The 22,035-nt window shown below is 37.3% G+C and overlaps 4 protein-coding genes and 3 non-coding genes across 7 annotated transcripts; 5 read left to right on the top strand and 2 right to left on the bottom strand.

Moving 5' to 3' along the window:
• Positions 1-2,022: 2,022 nt before the first annotated feature.
• On the top strand, positions 2,023-5,003 carry LOC107190595 (cell death specification protein 2). The gene is made up of 4 exons (XM_015579420.1): positions 2,023-2,131; positions 3,991-4,230; positions 4,548-4,729; positions 4,794-5,003. Exons 1-4 carry the CDS (start codon positions 2,023-2,025, stop codon positions 5,001-5,003), a joined length of 741 nt encoding a protein of 246 aa, XP_015434906.1.
• On the top strand, positions 2,633-2,704 carry Trnah-gug. The gene has a single exon. It is a non-coding gene; the product is annotated as a tRNA-His (tRNA).
• On the bottom strand, positions 3,318-3,390 carry Trnar-ccu. The gene has a single exon. It is a non-coding gene; the product is annotated as a tRNA-Arg (tRNA).
• Positions 4,326-4,398, top strand: Trnam-cau. Its single transcript has one exon. It is a non-coding gene; the product is annotated as a tRNA-Met (tRNA).
• Positions 5,004-6,582: 1,579 nt separating the features above from the next.
• On the top strand, positions 6,583-7,354 carry LOC107190593 (E3 ubiquitin-protein ligase RING1-like). Its single transcript, XM_015579419.1, has 3 exons — positions 6,583-6,861; positions 6,977-7,139; positions 7,277-7,354. The coding sequence occupies exons 1-3, from the start codon at positions 6,689-6,691 to the stop codon at positions 7,307-7,309; spliced, it is 369 nt and encodes a 122-aa protein (XP_015434905.1). The 5' UTR covers positions 6,583-6,688; the 3' UTR covers positions 7,310-7,354.
• Positions 7,355-10,930: 3,576 nt separating this feature from the next.
• On the top strand, positions 10,931-15,831 carry LOC107190591. Its single transcript, XM_015579417.1, has 5 exons — positions 10,931-11,006; positions 14,165-14,299; positions 14,380-14,660; positions 14,755-14,988; positions 15,361-15,831. Exons 1-5 carry the CDS (start codon positions 10,931-10,933, stop codon positions 15,829-15,831), a joined length of 1,197 nt encoding a protein of 398 aa, XP_015434903.1.
• An 882-nt stretch (positions 15,832-16,713) lies between these two features.
• LOC107190575 (UPF0687 protein C20orf27 homolog) lies at positions 16,714-19,531 on the bottom strand. The gene is made up of 5 exons (XM_015579399.1): positions 19,394-19,531; positions 17,575-17,692; positions 17,335-17,472; positions 16,995-17,181; positions 16,714-16,923 (listed from the first exon to the last, which is right to left on the bottom strand). Exons 1-5 carry the CDS (start codon positions 19,404-19,406, stop codon positions 16,876-16,878), a joined length of 504 nt encoding a protein of 167 aa, XP_015434885.1. The 5' UTR covers positions 19,407-19,531; the 3' UTR covers positions 16,714-16,875.
• Positions 19,532-22,035: the final 2,504 nt, after the last annotated feature.

The raw sequence follows: 22,035 nt of genomic DNA, 5'->3' as shown, positions 1-22,035 counted from the left end.
GTTAAATTCGAACAGACAATATATACTCCAAATTGCTCGGTCCCTTTTTGGCACACGGCACGGGACACGCTATGGCTGTAAATCACCGTCGCACCTGCAAACTTTCCTTGCATAATTATCTTTTTACAATCGATACACCTATAATACGCATCCCTTGTTAGTCACTGGAAATCGAATATCAATACGTTTGAACTTTCGTGAAAATTAGAAGCGAAAGATTTGAAAAATTCAAGAGTCTCACCTTAAGATTCTTCATTGTAAGTGGTTTTACACTGATTTTCATATAGTAAATCGTACACATATACATGGTTTATATTATAGAAAATCTTGATGATACAATTATTAACGTTTTATAGGATCAATTACTTTTTTGCACTGTTTATATTTTTATACCACGATTTAAAACATATAATCGTATCGCGAAATAAACGATCTTTCAGCCCGTTAATTAAAAGGCTGGATGGAGCAAATGGGGGTTGCAACATTGATGGGGTCGACTAAACACAATTTTCGGTGCTCCGTGCCCGATCTCATCAATGTTGCAACCCACCCCATTCGTCGTCGTCTAATTTGCTTCATAATAATTACCGAGGGCATTAAACATTCGTGGACGGCATGAAAGTGTCAGCTGCCAATTGTCCCAGAGACATTAGAGACACGTCTGTCTGGCTGGCCGGAACCGGACTGCGTACAGAACAACAAACAGGTGCACATTATTGGAAACACTGTGAAAAGAACTCAATGGAAAGTCATGCATCCTAAATAAACATCTAGCTAAAAGATCAGACTGCGTAAATCTATTGTTGAAATTTACTTCTACTTATAGTTTTCCCTCGAACCATTTCCTTTATCCATGATCCTCCATCTTGAAGTGTTCCCCATTTCTTCCGGGCAGACAAATGAAGAGTTTCCGAGGTTTTCAAAATAATTAAAACTATCCAATGCTTTTCAATCCTTAACAGTATCCAATTAAGAGAAACGAAGCAAGTCGTTTGTTCAAATCTTATTGCATTCAATTCAAACACCAGTTCGTCTACGAATCATCCCCTATTTTTAAATCTTCCTCATTTCTTCGCCTCCGGCTTTCCTTACAAAAATATAAGTATTTCAGAGGCTTCCAGAATAATTTTCGCCCATTCCAATCGTTATCGTTCAGTCGTTCAAGATTATGGAAACCTAGGTGACCTATTATAAAACGATAGATGATCAGTATGGTGATACGCGTACGGTTGGACAACTCGTTTTCCCAGGATTGGTCAGCCTCTGGCTGGTTTTTCCCCCTACGTTGACCACTTGAAACCGAAGCTGGTTGCTCACCCCCTAATGATCCAGGGGCGGAACAAATCGTCGTGCCCGGCGTTGCGCATGCACCGAGGGGCGGGAATTAGCCCTGGCGATGACGAATTGAAAATTCTTCCGGTGATAAGATATGCGGCAAAGCAGCACGTGACGCGAAACGTCAACAGGCTCGACACGGGGAAGAATAGGTGAAACCAGTTTTCGTCGAAGACAAGTTGTATTCCGTTTCGGAAGAACGTTACCGAAGATAGACGAAGACCTCGCTAATCCTTGATACCGTACGCCATAGAAAAACGATAACATTATGTTCTTTCTACTAGACGTAACAATATAAACGGAGAATTTTCGAAAAATAAACGAAACAGCAGAAACGTGTCCGTGCCAATGAACATTTCATCGGTTTCATTTTGAACTGGACCGAAAGTACTAGATCCACACGATCTATATGGATGAAATGGAGGCGGCCACTGTTCAAGATCATGCGACAGCTGTTCAAGACCTAATTCCTTCTCAAATTCGACGAATATTCATGTGGGAAAGCATCTACGAATGAATGGAACGCTTGATAAACCTCCTTTATAGGACGATTTAAACGTTTCTACAGGGCTGTTTGTTTTTTTATGATCACTGTTTCGCGAAATGGTTTAAGAAGGATGATCCGATTGTAATTGGGATTACGTGAAATCTATCAGTGCCTTGGAATTCTCGAAGATTCTGAAAGGAATGACCTCCCACGCTCATGCAAGAACAGTCTACACTGGAAGCACAGTGCCCGCTGCGTTTTCCGCGTTGCATCTTCTAAGGAGTTACAGCCTGTTCGCTCCATCGTCAGGTAGTTTTAGAAACTGTTAATATTTCCACATGCTATCTTACAGCACCTGAAATCAGACACTAATTATTATTCTCGCATTACTATCTTTTCGTTTTTTCTATTTCCTCTTGATTGTGTTATAAATTTTTGTGTTTATATTTTAAATAATACTTCGTTACTGCTTGTTGATACTGAATTAACAAATATCTTGCTAATACAAATCGAACGGAAAAAGCTCTCCATCACTCAGCACCTAAATGTCTCGAATGTATTATTGAAATACTGATTAAAAAAACATTATTTACTGATACTTCATCATAAAATTTTGATACTGTTTATAAATATTTGTGAAGTTTGCTAAATATATATAATTCGGTGTTTGTTCTCGATCACGGGATTTTATATCTCATTTAGATTGTAAACACGTGGTACCATGGCCTAAAGTCACGAACAAGTGAGCAAGTTGGTCGATGAGAGCCTCGATGTTGGCTGATTTCCAAGTCGTTAGCAAATCCTCCAGTAGCCGTGATCGTCTAGTGGTTAGGACCCTACGTTGTGGCCGTAGTAACCCAGGTTCGAATCCTGGTCACGGCAATGTGCCAATGACACATTGTCACGGATGGAGGTTCCCTTTTTTCTCTCATTTTTCATTTTTATTCTCACATTCTTTTTATGTCCATCAGGTTTAATTTAATTAATTTATTATTTCGTCGATTTAATCAACAATTTTGTACTCCCACATCATTTTTCTTCATTCCACAACAAATCTGTAAATTTATACATTACTTTCCGTTGCACTATATATTATATTATTCTAGTTCCTGTATTATTACTTCTAAGATAAATAACTAAAGATTCACAGATAAAAATATTCGTAACCAGCAGTACATATTTATGAAATATACAATAAATCATAAAACTGATGAAGGTTTCACGAAAATACCGGACGTTACTTGTTTAACACGTCATTGGCGACCCATCGCAGAAAAGTATTTAACATTACTAAAATTTCTGCGTCCTTTTAAAAATAAAAAAGGGTTGATACGATTAAAGAATAATTTGATCCATTTAAAAAAAGGAATAATTTTTAACATTATATAATTTTTTTGTATTATCACATTTCATTTATAGTCTATATTTGATGGTAAATGAAAAAATGATGTAATTTTGTATATTTATTAATTGCAAAAAAAATATTGGTATAGATTACCCCTGGTGGGACTCGAACCCACAATCCCCGGTTTAGGAGACCGATGCCTTATCCATTAGGCCACAGGGGCGGTTGCTATCTGATTTCTTCAAAATTATTCCCACGTTGCCGTTCTTAAAATAGGTATAGATTAAACTAATTACGAAAAAAATATCCGTATAAAGTACCCCTAGTGGTACTCCAACTCAAAATCCCCGGGTTAGGAGACAGATGCCTTATCCATTAGACCACAGGGGCTGTTGTCGATTTGTTTCTTTTACCATTAACGGTATCTTTCTATAAGGAATAAAGTATATTGTTGTCGTTATAGTTGTTTAAACATGCAAAGATCAATGAAATATCACTCCACAATGTAAAGCTGAAACATGTTCATTCCGCGCGTAATTACCGTTAATTTAACATCTTGTTCCGAAGTATGTATAAATCGACTAAAAGACAAAAATTCGACTTTTGGGGTGTGCTATAAAAACTCTCAGCAAATAATTGATCATTGAAAAATACATGAGCGTATATACCTTCCCAATTTCGATTGAATTTCACTTTCATGCTTCAGCTCGTTTTATATTTTTGGTACGCTCTATTATATGTTCGGTAAAATCTACTCGATTATTAATATTCGTGGATGTCTCCACTGTTGTATAAATTATAATAAATTATACCTAACCGGTAGAGTTGTGCAGATACGAGCCGTGCAATTCTAGAGACTACAGTTTTGGAGATCCAGATACTCTAGCAAGCTCCACTACAAGGGACAACAGAATTGGTCGAACACCATCACCATTAACAGCTTCAACGTTGTCGACGGCGTTCTCCCTTCCAGGTTCCTTGCTTCAACCTCCATTTTTAACCACTGTTCCGCCTTTGGTGCAACCCATAAGCGTACCCCAGCCGTTTCCCACTGTTAATACAGGTAAGTCTTTAATTTTCCAAATTAATAAACTATATTTCTAATAAATCGTAGAATTATATAATTCATTATTTATTTAAAAAACGTACTTTTCAATCGCCTCGGTAGCGCAGTAGGCAGCGCGTAAGTCTCATAATCTTAAGGTCGTGAGTTCGATCCTCACCCGGGGCAATTTATTTTTGGCATTTCCTAAAAAAAAAATAAATTTTTCATTCATGGCCGTAACGATACCGAAGCATATATCGCATAATTCGTATTATTGTAAACAAAATATGTTTGATAAAATCTGTACTGAAGATAATTACCTGTCGATAAAACAGGTAGCACGATAAGTCGGCACTTTCTGGGCACAAATGGAAATACAAATGCTCAGCGACGACCTAGAAGCGAAAAAAAACCGATTCCCGACGATCAGAAGGATGAAAAGTATTACGAGAGACGTAAACGTAATAATCAAGCCGCAAAAAAGTCTCGGGATGCTCGTAAAATCCGAGAAGATCATGTGAGTACGAAAAAAGAACAAATTCATGAAATGTTTTTATGTGTTAAAATCGTTATTTCTTTAGATCGCATTACGGGCAACAATGCTGGAGCACGAGAATGCAATTTTGAAAGCGCAAATAATAACGCTTCGCGAGGAGGCGCAGTCTCTCCGACATATGTTAATTAAACAACAGCCGTCAGCGTTACAGTCTATCCAACGCTCTATCACCTCGATCACACCTGTTACACTATCATCCCCGAACTCCACGTCAACTGTGGATTGTCAGATCTGAAACGAACCCATTTTACAAAATTATGGTTGAAATTCTTGACCGTCAAAGTTTTGGGTACGTTTACATCATGGTATCGTGAAAGTATACACCACGATGCAATATCAAAGGACATACATGTAAAGTTTGTCAGTTAAACATAGTCTTGTACCTGGACAATGTTTCATTCGTTGTCTGTTTAATTGGACTATGGAATAGCACACTTAGTTAAAGTCATATACATAAGTTTACTCGTAACGAGTTGAAAGGTTTCATGCTCGAATGTGAATATCGAAAGTGTCAACATGACACTTCGTAATGCATTTTCATTTGTCTAGATTATATAGTAAATTTGTATATAGCGAATTATGTATTTATAACTGTTGAAAAATAAACAATCTACGCATTACGAATAAAGCTGGCTCATTCTAAAATAACGGTCGTTTAAATTAGATCACCCTGACGTATTGAATGAAGATTTCTAAGTAGTAAACAAGTGCTTATATAGATTGGTATAAAAATAAATTGTACACACTTGCAATAGTACTATCGTTAAATCCCTATATTTATATAAGATATAAAAATAACTAAGCCTAAGATGATAATATAAAAAAATCAGACGCTCAAAAATATAAAAATAAGTGAGGCTAATAAAAATGGTTACCTATTTAAAAATGATTTCTAGTTCGATTACCTTTCGACTTTGTCATTCCTTACCACGAAACATGAGAAGTTGACTGAAATTTTAATCGAAAAATAATACAGACATTATTAACAGAATTTGAATGCAACGTTATAAAGTTTTCATGTTAAAAGGAAAGAAATTGTTTTTGTATTTTGGACGCAGATCGTTCGTTTAGGTGTAAATTGTGGAATTTACGTTGGCTAGCCTGTTACGTTAGTAGTTAACTATCGTAAACTGTTCCTTCATGTTAAGCAATTTTAAGGGTAGACTTCATGGAAAGAATATACGCGATTTTCGCAGAGACGTACACAGAACAACATGAAATATTACATGATGCACATGTAATTCTGCCATATAATTGTTGACAAATGTTTATTTCAGCACTGCGAACTATTTGCTTTAAGTAATGATCAAAAGGTTCAAATTTAGGGACCTGAGTAGCCATAATACAATTTTAAACTGTAAACTAATGATTAATGTTAACTTGAAATTGTTGGAATTACATCAGTATTGAGAAAAGAATCTATGTACATATGAGTCATTTTTTATTCAGAATGACCTCTCAACAAGATGTTAAAGGTCCTTGCATTTATTCTGATATCTAGTGTCGGGTTTTATGTTCAGCAAGTACGTTCCTGTCAGGAATAAAATGTACCAATAAGAAGTCGACAAAGTAACCGAAAGTAACGAACCAGGCACTATCAGGCACTATTATTGTTTTGAAGTACTCTATCCCCGTAATTCCTTAATGTGAATAAACAGTGCATCCAGTGCATATACAGTATTTTGTCTACTTTATGCAGATGTTTGTAGAAGAGAATTTTGTTATTACTAAGTCGTAGTTTTACGTTTTTATTTGTTTTGTGCCACGGGAATTTTTGTAAATTCCCTTGTATATTTTCTGCGTTGATCGTCATCTGTTCAACTGTTATTTCAATGAATTAGTTTCGTAGTCGGATGAATGAGGTATTTGACCAGTATTCGACTTTGTTGAATTTCTTCTCAAATATTCTATGCTATAAAAATGACAAACGCGACCTTTGCGATATTACTGGTCGGTTGCGCCATAGCATCTGCTTTGTATTATTTCTTTGGAAGCAGTGAAGAACAACCGCAACCGCAACATTCTTATAACAATGGTAGAAGCAGAAGTCCAAGAAATGATACCTATGACGATAAGGACGAATATAGAGATGGGTATGTGTTTTATAAACAACATATCAAAAAATCGAATATTATTTTTAATTTGAAAGAATAGAATTGATCCAAGCTTTCTTTTCAATTGTGTAAGAAATACATCTGTACTCAACAGTTGGCCAAGTAGAAGGCTGTGTAGGTCTAGTAGAGGAAGATCTGACGGGAATTGTTCTATATGCTTAGAACCAGTAATGCCAGGGCGTAATTTGAAGACAACGCCTTGCAATCATGTTTTTCATGAGGACTGTCTTTATGGATGGAACGGCCAAAAAGATAAGGTAATTTGTACAAATGGAATCATATCATTCTGCAAAGGTCTTTATGTTTATTGCATTGTCTATTTAGAAACTTAATTTGATATAACATACTTTTAAGTTAATTTTAATATTGTTTCATAGTTTCAAATATTTTACAGAAATCGTGTCCAAACTGCAGACAATTATTATAATAAACTGTGAAATTCCACTGAAAACATGGTTTGAGTATAATGCTTTTGTACTGTATTAGGATTAAAAATTATGTATTAGAATCAGAATTTATTTGATAGTTGAGTTCTTAGTTTTCATTGTTGTAAATTCAGGTTGATTACATAATAAATTGTTTGCTACTACAAAATACTTAACTTAGAAGATAAAGAAATTGTTGACTGACAAAAATCTAACGAAGGCAACTTTCTGCAGAAACTCTTGAGTAGGCGAGTTTTGTGATTTCTTGGACTCAGTGATGGAGTTATTGTAGAATAACTATATTTCTATGAAGTTGTACACCTTATCTTTTCAAGAATACATGTTACAGGGTTATACATGTTATGCCTGATACTACAATTTCATAATTAACTGTATATTCTTTTCTAACTATGAAAAGTACAATAAATAATAAACTATTTTATAGTTGGGAAATTCTGTTTCATGTAATAAATTAATATTGAATCTTTTTATAATATTGAAATTAATAATATGTACTGAATAATAGTAATATCGAAGTATATCCTAAAAAAGAGGCAACTGATTTAATATATATGAATTTATGGATTAACTAAATGACTAAGTAGGTTGTACAGGATTATGTTCATGAAACAATATAAGATTATTTCATGTGTTAATTAAATACCTTTTGTTATAAACATATTTCATAAATGAAAATATAACATATATAACCCTGTGGAAACATTATGAATGTATGTATTTCATACACAATAATTTTTGATATTATCCTTTTTACGAAATCATATCAAAAATAATATAAGAGTGAGTGTTATGTTATAAAATCTGTAAAATATGCTTTATGTGATCTGGGTGTTACTTTTACATAATTCCACATTATATTTCATTCAAATATATTAATATCATTAATAACATTACTTCTAAAATTATTTAGTTAGATCATGTTCTAAAAAGGATTCAGCATAAATTCTTGTGTTCAGGTTAGACTATCCTATGGCTGTAACTCACCACAATTCCATTTTTATCTTAAGTCATCTTAGTTGACTAACTATCCATGGCATTTTAGTTACTTCAAATCTGATTTTTTTTTTTAAATTATTACTGGATAGATTTACTATTCTAGTACCTTTGATTTAATAAATTTTTAGCTATACCTAAGGACTTAATGCAGCAATCCACTATTATTTGATTATACTTTCGAGTGGCTTAGGTGAAATGAAAAACTTCTTCCACATTGATTTACGCGTTCAAAAAATGTTATATCTTACTTTATAATGTGCCTTTTAATTCATTTCCATTTACTTGTAAATTATTTCCTCATTATCCTGTTATCCCAAAATATGCAACTAGGTCCTTATAGGAACGAGTTCTATAAAAATTATGTGTTCCTGAAAATTAAAACTTATATAAGTTACATATTGTGTGTCATGTACGCATATTCAAAGAGTAATTTTGATAGTATCACTATTTAAAATAACTTTAAAATCTCCCCAATCTTAATAAAAGGGTTCTTAAATCATGATCATCTTGTATAAAGTAAATTGTAAGAAGGTTTAGCATAGTACTTTGCTTATTGTTATTCAAATTTTAGATCGTCCTTTGCAGTTCATAGGATTATCGTGTTAAACTAAAATAAAAACGTATGGTAATGAATTTATATGGAAATGTTTCACTTAGTTTTTAAGCATCAATTGGAAAGTGTGATATTTGAAAGAAATGAATTGTTACCACCTTGCTCTCCAGCTTGAGATATGCATTACCAAAAAAAATGTGAATTAAACGTTTGTATTTATATACAAAAGAAAACAATAAAACACGTGAACGCACTTAATGGTATTTCTTTAAGCAATATAAAAGTATAATGCAAATTATTTAACAATAATGAATATTTAAAAAAAAAATTGCTGATTACTATTATAATTCCTGAATCTTTGATGATACGAACGTTAATATTTTCATAATTTTCGTAGATGCAGCATATAACACGATACACACAGTTGACAATATAAGAATTACGGATGAGGAAGCCAAGAGGCAGTAACTTTAGTATTTAGTATAACAGTAATTTTATGTACCGGGAACCGCTCATGAACCCGTGCTTCATTTGAAACAAAAAGGAGAAGAATTGGAAACGTCTGAAATATCAACGAAGTTAAAGCACAGATAATTATTACACATAACACTATGCACATAAATGCAAGACACTTGTTAGAAGTATTAGTCCGAGGTCTTTGATTTTTAAAACAACTACACTCCCTCGAGGTTCCGGGCTAAGTGAGAACAGTCCTCTTATATACCAAAAAGCATCGCAGCCTTCCCACTTCGTGTCCGATCCTTCAGGAACAATGTCTTTCAATCCCCTTATTCTAAAGATAACACAGTGTCGGACTGCTTGCCATCTTTAAACTTTCACATATCTGTTTCACATAAACAACCCTTATGTCACTGATAGCCGAAGGACCCAACGTGGTCTCCCGCCATTGCGCGACGCCAGGCTGTTAGTCCCATATTACTGTATATACATACATACACACATGTATACATATATACACCCTCTTTCAAGAAAGCACGCATTCTAGACCCTATCAAATTCTCCAATGGTCAATGAGCGACGAGCCATCCGCCTTCGACTCTACTTAAAACACGTTGACGCTAACACACTCTTCACGAGTGTATTCTTCGTGACGATAATGCAACTTGCTTTCCTTTTCATTAGTCATAACTGTCATAAGTAGCCAACGTGTTATCATCAGATACGGAAAATGATGTCGAATATTGAAATGAAATCACGTGCAAGTTGACATTTTAAACCCGACCATTCTGAAATTGCCCCCGAGAGACTTCTTCTAATTACACGTAAGTGTATTGCTGTGTTCAGTGCGATAATTCAACATGTTGTTTACGATGTTTTCTAGTTAATTCTTACTAACACGATGTCCCCGTGGCTATCAAGATTAATAACAATTGAGGGGCTAATCAAGCGACAAAATTAATAATATTTGGACATTACATTGATACTAACTGTGCGTCATGTAAAACTGGTAGCTGCCAGCAGTTGCCAGTAACAAACTGCTTGAACCATTGACGCACGCACCACACACTTGTTGCTGCTGGAGGAAGAACGGACCTGTCACGTTTGAACTTTTCACTCGAAGGGTCAACCCTATTTAGAAAGACACAGGATCGAGCCGTCACGTAGAAGACTACGACGAACAACTAGTATATTATTAATACTTTCTAATCGTTGAACTCTAAGCCCCCCTCCTCGCGGTCGTTTTAGGGTTAAATTGTTACGTTAGCGTGTTCCCTCGACGTCCTCTTAACATAGCATACACACGATGGCTACAAGCTACGGTAATGTTTGTCCAGTGAACGGCAGGCGGCTGAACGTAGAGAACCGGTCAGTTACCCGAGAAACACTCTGGCTGGTAGCAGGACGATATCGGCGCGTCGTCGATCGTTAACCTCGAAGACTCTCGGCGTTCTCCGGTGATCAACGGGCGGTTCAGGGATGCAAAAGTGGCGGGAAATGGCGCGTCAACGATGACCGGGCCGTGAACAATTTTGTCGAGTTCCACGGACTTTCTGATGCACGATCGTCAAAATGCGCGTACGCGTTGAATACGATGCAGTGTTTGCTGTTGATTCTGTGTATCGTTCGTATGATCGCGGATTCGTCGGAAACGAGCGAGGAAAAGCGAGGTAAGAGATCGAAATCGAATCTAAATAACCGTTGTTTTCGTTACTACTAACGTTGGCTTAATACATGTCCACAATTTTTTAAACGGAACACTTGTTTGTGTTCGTATTGATGGAATACATTGTTATATCGCTTATTTAAAGTATGTATTCCTTCGAAGACTGGTTGATACAATCGAACTGTTGGAATTTTTAATTTTTTTTTAGCAATGTTCCTGATTTGTTGTACATCTTTTCCGTACTGAAATCTGTGTCCGCAATTCAAACGTTGTAAATCCAGTCGCGAACTACCGAACAAATTGAAACCAAAGAAATGAAAGTAAGCGTCATTAAGATTGGAAAATATCAATCAGAGGGATTATTTCTAACGACGTATAGTATGTAATTATCCTTGCAAGCTTCTATTTAATACGATATAAAGAGGTGTAACGGATACAAGTAGAAGGCTGTGAGAGATTTTAATTTTTCTCAGGATCTATTAATTAACGTATCATTCCTATCGGCAATTCGGATACGCTAACAGTACTGCGTTAGTCGAAGTGTCTATAAAAGCGATATTAAATAGGACTTCCTCTGAAAGAAAGAAATAAATAAATCTTGACGTTTCTATCGTTTACACGGTAAGTTCAAGTACATAATTAGAATGGTAACAGTAATTTTACCACGAATGACACCGTGTGGTTGTTTCGCGAATTATCGTCCAACTGTGTTACACTGGGACAGGTTTGTGATACCTACTGGCACCAAAGCGTCTCGAATCGGGACACGATCGCCATGGTAACCGGCCTCTCGAAACCGAGGGCAGCCGTTGGATTAACGGTGAAATTGCTTCGTTCGGCGGTCCAAGCCACCCATTATCGCCGAACGAGTTAACACGAGCGTCTTAAACGAGAGAACAAACAACGCCACGGGGTCCCGTTGAAATCGTACGATCTATATGTATATTTCAAAGGAACAAAACTCGGCGGCCTGTCGATCGCTGCGAGGCTGAAAATCCGTACGTCCCATTTCTTGGACCGGTTTCACGATTGTCAAGCGGGCCCGAAACGAGTTTCCATTAATCTTCGATTTCGCTCGTGTCATACACATGCGCGGGCGATAATTAAATGAATTCCTGCTCGGTTGACTAGCGGCCATTCGATTGTTCTTATTGCAGAAAAGTATACAGTAAAGAAAAAAAGACTAAACCTCTTTAAAAAAGTCAGCGTTACATCTGGGGACCTTTCCTTGTCAGTGAAAACTCATAAAGGATTTACTGTATATCCTACAATGACAATGTTTTTCGTACACGGTGATTCGAGGATGCACAGTTACGAGTTCATTCAGACAAAGTTCGCGCCCTTGGTTAGAAATATTCATTTACTGGCTAATGTTCATTCATTGAAATCTGTATTTTTTATATTTTATCTGCACAATCTGAATATTTATTAATATTATTATCATTTTAAATTCAACTTTAATAGTTACCAAATCTCTTGAGTATTCATTTGTTGGCACGTTCACCCTATCATGTTTGGGTTCAGAGTTTCGACATGTCGTATACGAAAGATTAATATTTGTAATAATCCGTTTAATGAGCTAGACTTTTGCTGTTAAACCTTTCTACGCGGAAGATATTAAAAATTTCTGTCTCTAAATTTACGTAACTAATTCCAGGATACCGCAACACCGGATCTTCCGCCAGGTCGTTTTATCTTGAGAAAACAAATCTGATCCTCGAGCGATACCCGTTTCTTCACGCCTCGAGCAAACGTGTCGTCGTTAATTATACCCAGAGTCCCGGGTGTAGCGTAAGCAACGAAGTAATTAACTGGTCAACAATGCGGCGTCGCTTTGAGAAACCCCGTTACCCTTTACGGCCATCTGATCTTTAATTATGGAAGCACAATGGGCAACGTGCCGCAACGGTGAATATGGCGGCTGCCATATCGGTCGTACATAATAAGTATACGTATATCAGACGTCAATGAATCGGCGCACACGTGGACACACAACAGTGAAAGCTTTTCACTGGGAGCGATACCAAAGCGAACTGTCCCTTTTTCCTGGCGTTTGTGTCGTTATTCCTTCGTTTATAATGATCTATTCAGGCCAATCGGGATAGCTATGATCGATAGGGGAGGTGGTAAGATCCAGTGGGGTCATGAACCGAAGCTCTATGTACAAACACGGTCTAGAAACTGTATTTAGAAGGGATCTACTTTACATAACACTGGGGAAAGTGACCCTACAGTCATGGTACAGTTTGTTGACCGTCAGACCCAAATCGGTCCCTATAGTCTCGTAAGGTTTACCAATTGTAAGTCCGTTGATAATTATCATCAAAGTTAGGAGACTAATATACATATATATATCTTATTTTTTTACCGTTTTTAAAATTTATGTTTAATCCTCCAACGCCCAACCTCTTCCGGGGAAAAGAATTACTTCTCACTAGTAGTTATTTTAAAAATGGTCCAAAAACGTGTATCTCATTTGTATTTTCATGACGAAACCCCTGGGAATATGATTTTCTAGATGTGACGTATACGTCACACTAAAAGGGTTAACGTGTCAACTACGTGTTGCAAGCCCGATGTAACAGTTCGAAGTAGGTTCGTGCTGGATCTGCACGTGGGTGCTCACGGGACCACAGATATCGTGACGGCCCGCTTGATAATCCTGCCCACTCGAGACGCAATGAAAGCAGAATTCCCCCCGCAGGCTTTTCGTTTTTTCCACCTAAATCTACGTACCACATACAAGTAGCGTGTTGGCACAGGCTTTCTAATAAACATATTACATTATTGTCAGCAAAAATGTTGCCTGGTATCGTTGGCTTATCATTCGCACGCGCGATATCGTGTTCATTCCGACACGTTTCACTTCTATTAACTCGCGCGATTGAATATACATAGTTAGTACACTGGCCGAGTAATGGGAGGATCATTTGTTCGACTAACTTCGTCGTCTCGTAAGAATTCGAAAGCTTTCGCTTGGTGTATGACAGTCGGTAAAAATTAAGTGGCATGCACGGTTCAAATATTATGGTTCCTTGGATCTATTGATCGTGTTTCTGGTTTGGTACCGGTTGATGAGAATCAAGTTAACGCTAAAGATTTACGTCTGTTCTTTTAAAGTTAAGTACCTCTACTCAGCAATTCCGTTCTTTCTAATTACAGTGAAAGAATTAGTACGAGACTGGGCGCCCCTGGTGTGGCTTGCGCCTGGCGAACTGTTCCTGCCCCTTGGGGTACCTGAGTTCCTCGACCACATGCAGTCCGACGACGATTATCTTCGCACCAGACTCGACGTAGGTAAATGCACGAAAGACGAGCCACGGTTCGAACGATCACAAATTACCAGAAAACTTGCTAGAAAATCGTATACTCGACAGAGGTGTTGCTGAGGAACCGATCGTCGTTCCTGTACGGTCGGAAACCAGCGGGCTCGGTACCAGTTTACGCGCTGATCAAAAATTGCATCCAGCTAGAGACATCCACGGACTCTGTGGGCTCGAACATCATACGCGACGAGAAGAGATTGCGAAGAAATGGGGGCGCAGACTCGGCCGTACATTCGAGAAACGTGATCCAAGATGATTTTGGGACCTCGATGATTCTCACGAACGATCTTCCGGGGAAAGCTTGGAAGACTGACTCGATGTCTACTGGCGAGGTAGGTATATACCTCAATGAACGTCTATATGTACAGTATGAAAACGTGACTGTTCAATCGAACTGATTCGATGTACGTTTGGTCTGGTTCGCAGAAAACGGGGGATTTCGAGAAAAAGACGAAGAAAGGGAACAGGTCCCGGAAGCAACACTTTCACGTGACCTATTGGATGTTCTATCCGTTCAGCGAGGGAAAGGCAGTCTGTGTTCTGGATCTCGGATTTTTCGGTAGCTGGCCGATTCCCACTGTAGGCGGAATGTGCCTCGGAATCCTCAAGGAGTACGGGAATCACGTGGGTGATTGGGAACACATGAGCCTTTATTTCAAGGTACACACGAACCTCACATCCATGGCCGAGCAAACGATGGACTCGTTAATTCATATTAGAAAGTGTCTTCGACGCCTTCCTCTTATCGATACTGTTATTTCCACTCGTATATGCGTCCATGTGGAGTACGTAACATTCTTTTCCAACCTTACGATGCATGAATTTGAAGAAGAAGAATAAATATTAAAATGGGTGTAAAATACCCACGTTATGCATCCTATGGTTAAGTCGCTAAAACTTACCGACGTTACGGTAGTCGTCCAATGATATCCTCTCTTTGTATAGTACATATGAACCACAAATGAGTTCACGTCACATTCCTTCTACTTTTTTTATAATATCTTGTTATATCGATTTCCGTTTGAAATTCAGGATGCCAATTACCCATCAGCGATGTACGTATCGGCCCACGACGCTGGAGCGTTCTACAGATACGATCTGCGAAGCGGCACCTTCGTCTACGAGAGTCAAGAGACACGAAAGGGCATATTTCAGAAACCTATATTCCCGGAACGAGTATTCACCGCCGGTGGTTCTCATCCGATACTGTTCAGCGCGCGTGGCTCGCACGGTCTCTGGACAGCGCCGGGAAAGCACAAGTTCGTACGGTTACCCCGTCTGTACGACGAGAGCGGTTTCGGAGCCGCTTGGCCCACATGGAAAAAGATGGAATTGCTCCTGAAAGAAGACAACAGCGTGCTGCCCGGCTGGATGACGTTCAGGGGAAAATGGGGCAACCCGAAAAGTAACTGCCACCCTTTGGCCAGGCTAGGCTTTAATATCTGCGAATTCGTTGACGGACCGACCGGTATTCCTATGAAAGAGTCAAGTTTTCGATGCTGACAGTGAATTTATATTTTATTAGAAGGAGCATTGTAGATATTCGTTTCTTAACAACTCCACGCTGGTGTCTCTCGTTTTACGCTGGGGACTGAAGTATGAAATCGTCTTGCATATTTTTGAGCGAAAAAGAAATACTTAAAACGATATTTCTAAATACATGTATACTTGTAATCTAAACATTGGAGTGTTTAATGTATTTTCAAGTTCTTGAAACGTTTTTATTTGAATAGAAATGCGATAGGGTAGAAGGCAAGATGATCGTTTAATAAAAGCGTAAAACGTTTTGTTTCCTGTTGAATTCGTTCGTTTTTAATCATTCGTTCTTAGCATAGCAAGGAAGTAGAAAACAGCGTTGTCGTTCGTAGTGTCGTTTTTTTTTTTAATTTTGATTGGTGATTTGTAAAGCCTACGCTCGATGTAAAACGATAATAAAATACAATCGCGCTTATTACAGATAGATCGAGAGTAAATATTAAAAGGGTGTAGTAAACTTTATAGGCATTGCATGATACGTCTCGTTGAAGAAGTTAACAATTAGGTAAATGCGGTACTTAGCAGTTATTTATAATTACATATCTCGATGTGAATCTCGAAAAAGGCCGATCAAAAGGAACACTTTAATTTCCTACGTTTAAGGTCGTCCCTATAACAGACTGTGACGTCCACGCGTCAGGAGAAAGTAATCTTGTCGATTGTCACGCGGGCCTACGTAATTGGACCAATGTAACAAGCTAGGGTGAAGCTCATTTGCTGAACATTGCATATTTCGAAAGTTATATCGTGCAGTGTTACGGTACAACAACAGATTGTGCTAGGTTCGTCACTGGCGTATCCTACATTTTAATGTTATGCGCACGTACACGTGATTTTTTTCTGTCCCGCGATACTACTGTCATTGCAACTAAGAAGAATTGCACCGCTTAACGTTCGAAATAGGGATCGCTTCTGTGGCTTGATCACGTTGTCCCCTGTGGAATGCTTCTTTGCCGATCAGGCGCGAGATTTTCCTCGTGAAACTGGACACCCGGTTTCCGTTCGACGTATCTATTGTCTATGCATGCTCAAGTATGTTTTTAGTTTCGCACCCAGCACCTGCGAAAAGAAACACTCAATTTTTAGATACGTGAAGAGCAATATGATATCAACGAGATCTACTCGGAGACCTCATCTTCCTCCGTTTTCTCCACACCGATGCTGCGTATGCCGTTCCTCAGCAAAGGAGTGCCCTTATCTTTAGCCAAGACTCGCGCATTCAGCTGGATCTTTAATGGGACTCCTGCTTTGCAGCACGCTATCTGGACGTCTTCCTTCACAATCTTCTCTGTATGTGCTAGGAACTCTACCTTCAACCTGTCACAGAAGAAGATCCATGAAATTCTTCTTTTCCCTGTATCCTGATATTACAGTTGAAGCTGTTAAGAATTTCTTGTACATTCGAATGTTCAATAAAATTTATAGTTTATTTCTAATCTAGTAAAATTGGTATTGAAGAATATGTTCTACTTTAGGCCATCTTTTTCTTGTCCTAAATCGACAATGTGACAATTTGGATTGTTGGGTCCAGTGATTACAGCTGGTGCTAATATCTTCCCTTCACTATGTACACATAGATTCCAAGGGATTGAGAATTCCACAAGATACCTATACAGAAATCATGTGAAAAGCATGAACGACATTAGCAAATTGAATGAATAAAATAAAACGAGAGAGAGAGATAGAGAAGTTTATTTTAAAATGTGTTACCTGTGATGAAGTTGCAAAAATCCGAGATGAACATCAATTTGTCCATGTCGTTGCGGTTGTATCATAATATTGTTGTCTTTTCCGAAGCCGCTTCCGCCGCTGAAGTGCACATGATGCTCTATACGGAATTTTTAGTTAACCACGAATTTGTATACATGGCGAACATCGTATAAATCACATAAACCCATAAACAAGAATAGCCTTTTTGTTAAAGTGCTGCTGTTAATTTAGTTTTTAATATTTGAAATTAAATCAATACACAGAACGTTAAGCCACTCGTTAGTCGAACGTTACGTACAATAATAAATTTAACTCTACCGTGATACATATCATGTATTTTAAAATACCCATTATTTAATTGTATTTGTCTGTAGTTTTTACTACGGTGTCATGTAAATACAGATTTTTTCGTAAATAAAATAAGGACAATTTTTACTATTTCGAATTATAACGGAAACGGTTAAATTAAATTTCAGAAAATTTGTACTACCGCGGGAAAACTAACCCTTTAATGATATTTCCGAGTGACAATGACACGTGTCTTCCTCGTTTTTGTGCATATTGGAGACGCGTCTTGATTGAGGGTTCATGAACACGATTTACGCTTAATCATCTCCAACTAAAAATTATGGGAAGTGTTTTTGATAATTCGAAATCCTTACCATAACAAAATAACTCAACTGTTTCCCACGTCAAACAGTTACAAAAAAAACAGAGAGGATAAAATTCTATTTTGCCGCTATACAATATTTTTATATTATGTCTGTTTTTATCTTATGTGTATTGTGGTTTTGCATTTTAATGTCGCCGCTATCACTTTAGCAAGGCCAGAAAAACACGTTACTTGTTTCCAGTAACTAAACGTAGATAATTGAAGACCTAAACATCTAATATTATTAGCACGAATTGGATATGCTGGAAGCTAAAAGAAATATATCTATATACGGTTTTTATAAGCGTATTTGTATGGGCGGAAAAGGTTAAACGTTATATCACGGTTTACATAATGGATAATAATACGAAGAAAACAAACAAATTATATACATGTATAAACATATTTATCTATAAGATTATATGTAGAATGTTTCTTCACAATTATGTATAACGATAAAGTCTGCATGAGTCAAAATGATTGCATTCACCTATCGTATCACTCCTGTTCTATTTGACTACCGAAGGTTAATCTATATGGGTGCTTATGCGCGAAAAATCAGCCGATTAACAGGGCAAGGTAAAATAGGTTATTGACTTCGTACATTTCATAAATATAGATATTAATTTGATAGAAATAGTGGATCACAGATGGGACCGATGGAAAACAGCAGTACAGCGTGCATTATGAGTCACTTTCCACTGAGCGCGTGTCTGTCAATTTTGACAAGCGTTTAAAAGTCTCAAGCTCCGATTAGATATTTATAAGATAGAATATTGAATGCATCGATAAGCATCGATTCTGATGTATCCAAAGCAAACGCGGGAAAACTTAAAAAAATTGAAATCTGCGATGAAGAATGCAAAGTCGCCCGATACCTGCTACGTTCGAAGTGGCGCGCTTTCAAATGACCCAATTACGAGTGTATCCTAACCTAATATGTCATGACAGACCGGTTTCAAGGGATTTTCCAGGGCATACGAATGTTATCCGAATCTTAGGCGATGCATTTCTGGTTCGTTTGGCTGTTTTATTAATTTTTAAACATCGAACCCCGACGATGTAGGTTCGTATGAAAAAAGTATAATGAAACAATGAATTTCGATTATGATTGAATGATTACAGAAAGGTAGATTGTGATTACATACTTTTAGAATGAATTATTACCTTTATCTCCCATGTTTTGTAAGGCAATTTGGCAGTAGTACTCTCATGCTACACACAACTACTTAATTTAATATTCCGTACCACAGGTTAGCTGCGCTTCTATGTGTGATTGTGTCCATCGTTGTACATGCTTGTAACGCATCGTATAGTTCTATACCTTGACGTTGACGGCAGCACTGCCTGCGTTTACGAATCCGTTAACTTTAAAAATCATTTCTTCAAATTAACATGTATTAGGGCATACTTTATTATTAATTAGGCTTGAAATCTTAGTCTTAAATAAGAGAATGTTAACGTTACGGGCATAAGTCAAATGCAACAGTTACCGAGAGAAAATGCTGGTATACATTCGCTAAAGGGTTAGTAAATATAATAGTTGCTTAATTACTCACTTCAATAATTAGTACTCAAATTTAAATATACATTCAAATGTTTAATCATTTAAGTCACGGTATACATACACGCTGTCATCATAATAGGCAATAATATGTATAGAAAAATTAACAAGGCAGAAAAATTGACCTCTGATCTTCTTCCGATTAAAAATATTGGAAACAAGTGCGAGATAACCTTAATTGCATCGTTAAATAACATATATATACTGTATTTGTTGGAGGCATTATTTTAAAAAAATATTATTAAATTGAAAAGTAGGGTCGAATCCTTTCAGAAAGATCTTACGAAATATTTATAAATATGAACGAAGTCTTGTAATTTGAAACCTATTCATTACTACCTACTATACTTAATGAACATTTATAAAGTAATTATTTAATTCGTACATCCTTTTGATCATCAATGCATGTAGGCCTGCATCGTCGTGGAAGTGTCTGATAAATCATCATTATAGAATGCTTTGATTAAATTATATGTAACCCCGATTGCCCAGTTTATTAGTAATTTCCTGTGTGACAATGATGGTCAGACATAATCACGGTAATTAAAATTACGAACAATTGTGGTGTCTGGCAACTATGTTATTATTTCCGTTTCAGCAAACAACTAACTTTTTCCAACATCGTTTTTTATAGATTCCATTCAACGAAAAAAAAGAATAACGTTAATAACGCAACGAGTATCGTACACAATGTGATTATGTATACCTTTTTGGATGTACATCTGACAAAAAAGATGGCGCAAGCTTAACTATTTCTTTCTGTGAAGAAAAAAACTGTTAATATATTCGATTCTGAAGAGGGTTCGTGGACGTTACAACAGCAAACCCAGAGTTCCTCCAAAATAACGTGAAAGGCCCGTTAAGCGATGTTTAGGTATACATGACATAACAGTGCCCAAGGTCATACAGGGTCAAAAGTGAAAGACTCTACGAAGTTTACTATTTTTTCTATTTTACTATTATTAGTTAACTATAATCAGTAAAATATATAGATTCTAATTACGTTGTTCTCAAACTAATTTTCTGTAGACCTTGTGTTTCCCCTAATCTTTACACTAGACAAAACTCCAGAGTTAATTTCGTTTCGATTGTCGACGGAAAAAAAAGTAATTCCCATTGCACCGATATGGAAACTTCCATGAAACCGTTATAGACACTAACTCCATAAAGATTTCCAATTATAACGAACTAATGACAAGACACCTAGTCGGGAAACTCTTTTCAGATGTTTGTCGCAAGTATACTGCAATTTGTATTCAATTTACCATGCCCGAGTGTCGGACGTCGGTGTCTAATTGCTTTCGACGTATTAACCAAGCCATAAATCGCTGGGAACAACATGATCCGAGGTGCAGAATTACAGCACCATTGTGTAATGTCTATAATTATGTGAATTAACAACGTCAAAACAATTACCCGCATGCGGCGAAAGGTAATTTGCCAGTTTGCTACCAATATTATTACTTTAAATTCAACAGTCTAACGTTTCGTCAAGTTCGACCTTTCGTTGTATCATTTCTTGCATCGAAATCGTACATTATACCAATATAGCGTTTTTACATTCACTGAAAGTATTAATATTTCTCACTTTTCTGCAGACTCATCGTCCTCAAGTTCAACGCTCCACACACGAATAGAAGAAATCTGGGATCATCAGGTTTCGTGGAAGCGTGATTGTGAACCGTTACGTGACGATGATAAAGCAATACGTTTAAAAGACTCAGCAGTATTGTTAGTTACTAATAAAAGGTGTGTGAACGTCGATACGGGACTTTACTGGTTGTAAATCAAGTTAAACTTCGGACGTGGATTCTTTCTATTTGCATCACTCTCGTTGCTGTGTATCTGCATCGTTAATGAGCAATCATGAAAGTCCATTACCCCCGTGGGAGGCAACCATTTGGGCACCTCCATCGATCCTCCGCGAGGCTTTTTGTTTCTTTTAATTTTTCGTGTAGTAACACCGGACTTGCAGCATCCCGGTCGCTTTCCGCGATACTTGTTGCGTAAATGTCTTGTACACGGCTAATTAAAGCGTATGTATTAAGCAAATGATTGATTCAGGAAAACCGCCGACAATCCTTCTGCGTGAATATAAAGTTACAAACTTCACCGTGACCTTCGACGGTACGACCACGGTAAGACGGAGAGTGGATCGGGACGGAAGATCGGATCACACGTGGTCGTGCCTCGATCCAGCAATGAAATTCGATAACGTGCACAGAGAATAACACCGGGCCCGTCG

This window comes from Dufourea novaeangliae, unplaced genomic scaffold (assembly GCF_001272555.1).
Source record: "Dufourea novaeangliae isolate 0120121106 unplaced genomic scaffold, ASM127255v1 scaffold187, whole genome shotgun sequence".
NCBI lineage: Eukaryota > Metazoa > Arthropoda > Insecta > Hymenoptera > Halictidae > Dufourea > Dufourea novaeangliae.
Note: the sequence above shows the minus strand (reverse complement) of the source record. Positions and strands in the feature narration are given on the sequence as shown.

What these genes read in the sequence shown, in the direction of transcription:
- LOC107190591 (XM_015579417.1), top strand. Translation starts at nt 10,931, where the DNA reads ATGCAGTGTTTGCTGTTGATTCTGTGTATCGTTCGTATGATCGCGGAT. An exon ending in AACGAGCGAGGAAAAGCGAG is followed by an intron (nt 11,007 to 14,164) that starts GTAAGAGATCGA and finishes TTCTAATTACAG; the next exon opens with TGAAAGAATTAGTACGAGAC. An exon ending in ACTCGATGTCTACTGGCGAG is followed by an intron (nt 14,661 to 14,754) that starts GTAGGTATATAC and finishes TCTGGTTCGCAG; the next exon opens with AAAACGGGGGATTTCGAGAA.
- LOC107190595 (XM_015579420.1), top strand. Translation starts at nt 2,023, where the DNA reads ATGACCTCCCACGCTCATGCAAGAACAGTCTACACTGGAAGCACAGTG. An exon ending in GTTTCCCACTGTTAATACAG is followed by an intron (nt 4,231 to 4,547) that starts GTAAGTCTTTAA and finishes TCGATAAAACAG; the next exon opens with GTAGCACGATAAGTCGGCAC. An exon ending in GTAAAATCCGAGAAGATCAT is followed by an intron (nt 4,730 to 4,793) that starts GTGAGTACGAAA and finishes TTATTTCTTTAG; the next exon opens with ATCGCATTACGGGCAACAAT.
- LOC107190593 (XM_015579419.1), top strand. Translation starts at nt 6,689, where the DNA reads ATGACAAACGCGACCTTTGCGATATTACTGGTCGGTTGCGCCATAGCA. An exon ending in AAGGACGAATATAGAGATGG is followed by an intron (nt 6,862 to 6,976) that starts GTATGTGTTTTA and finishes TGTACTCAACAG; the next exon opens with TTGGCCAAGTAGAAGGCTGT. An exon ending in GGAACGGCCAAAAAGATAAG is followed by an intron (nt 7,140 to 7,276) that starts GTAATTTGTACA and finishes AATATTTTACAG; the next exon opens with AAATCGTGTCCAAACTGCAG.
- LOC107190575 (XM_015579399.1), bottom strand. An exon ending in CAAGAAAAAGATGGCCTAAA is followed by an intron (nt 17,182 to 17,334) that starts GTAGAACATATT and finishes CTTCTGTGACAG; the next exon opens with GTTGAAGGTAGAGTTCCTAG. An exon ending in AGAAAACGGAGGAAGATGAG is followed by an intron (nt 16,924 to 16,994) that starts GTCTCCGAGTAG and finishes TTCTTTTCGCAG; the next exon opens with GTGCTGGGTGCGAAACTAAA.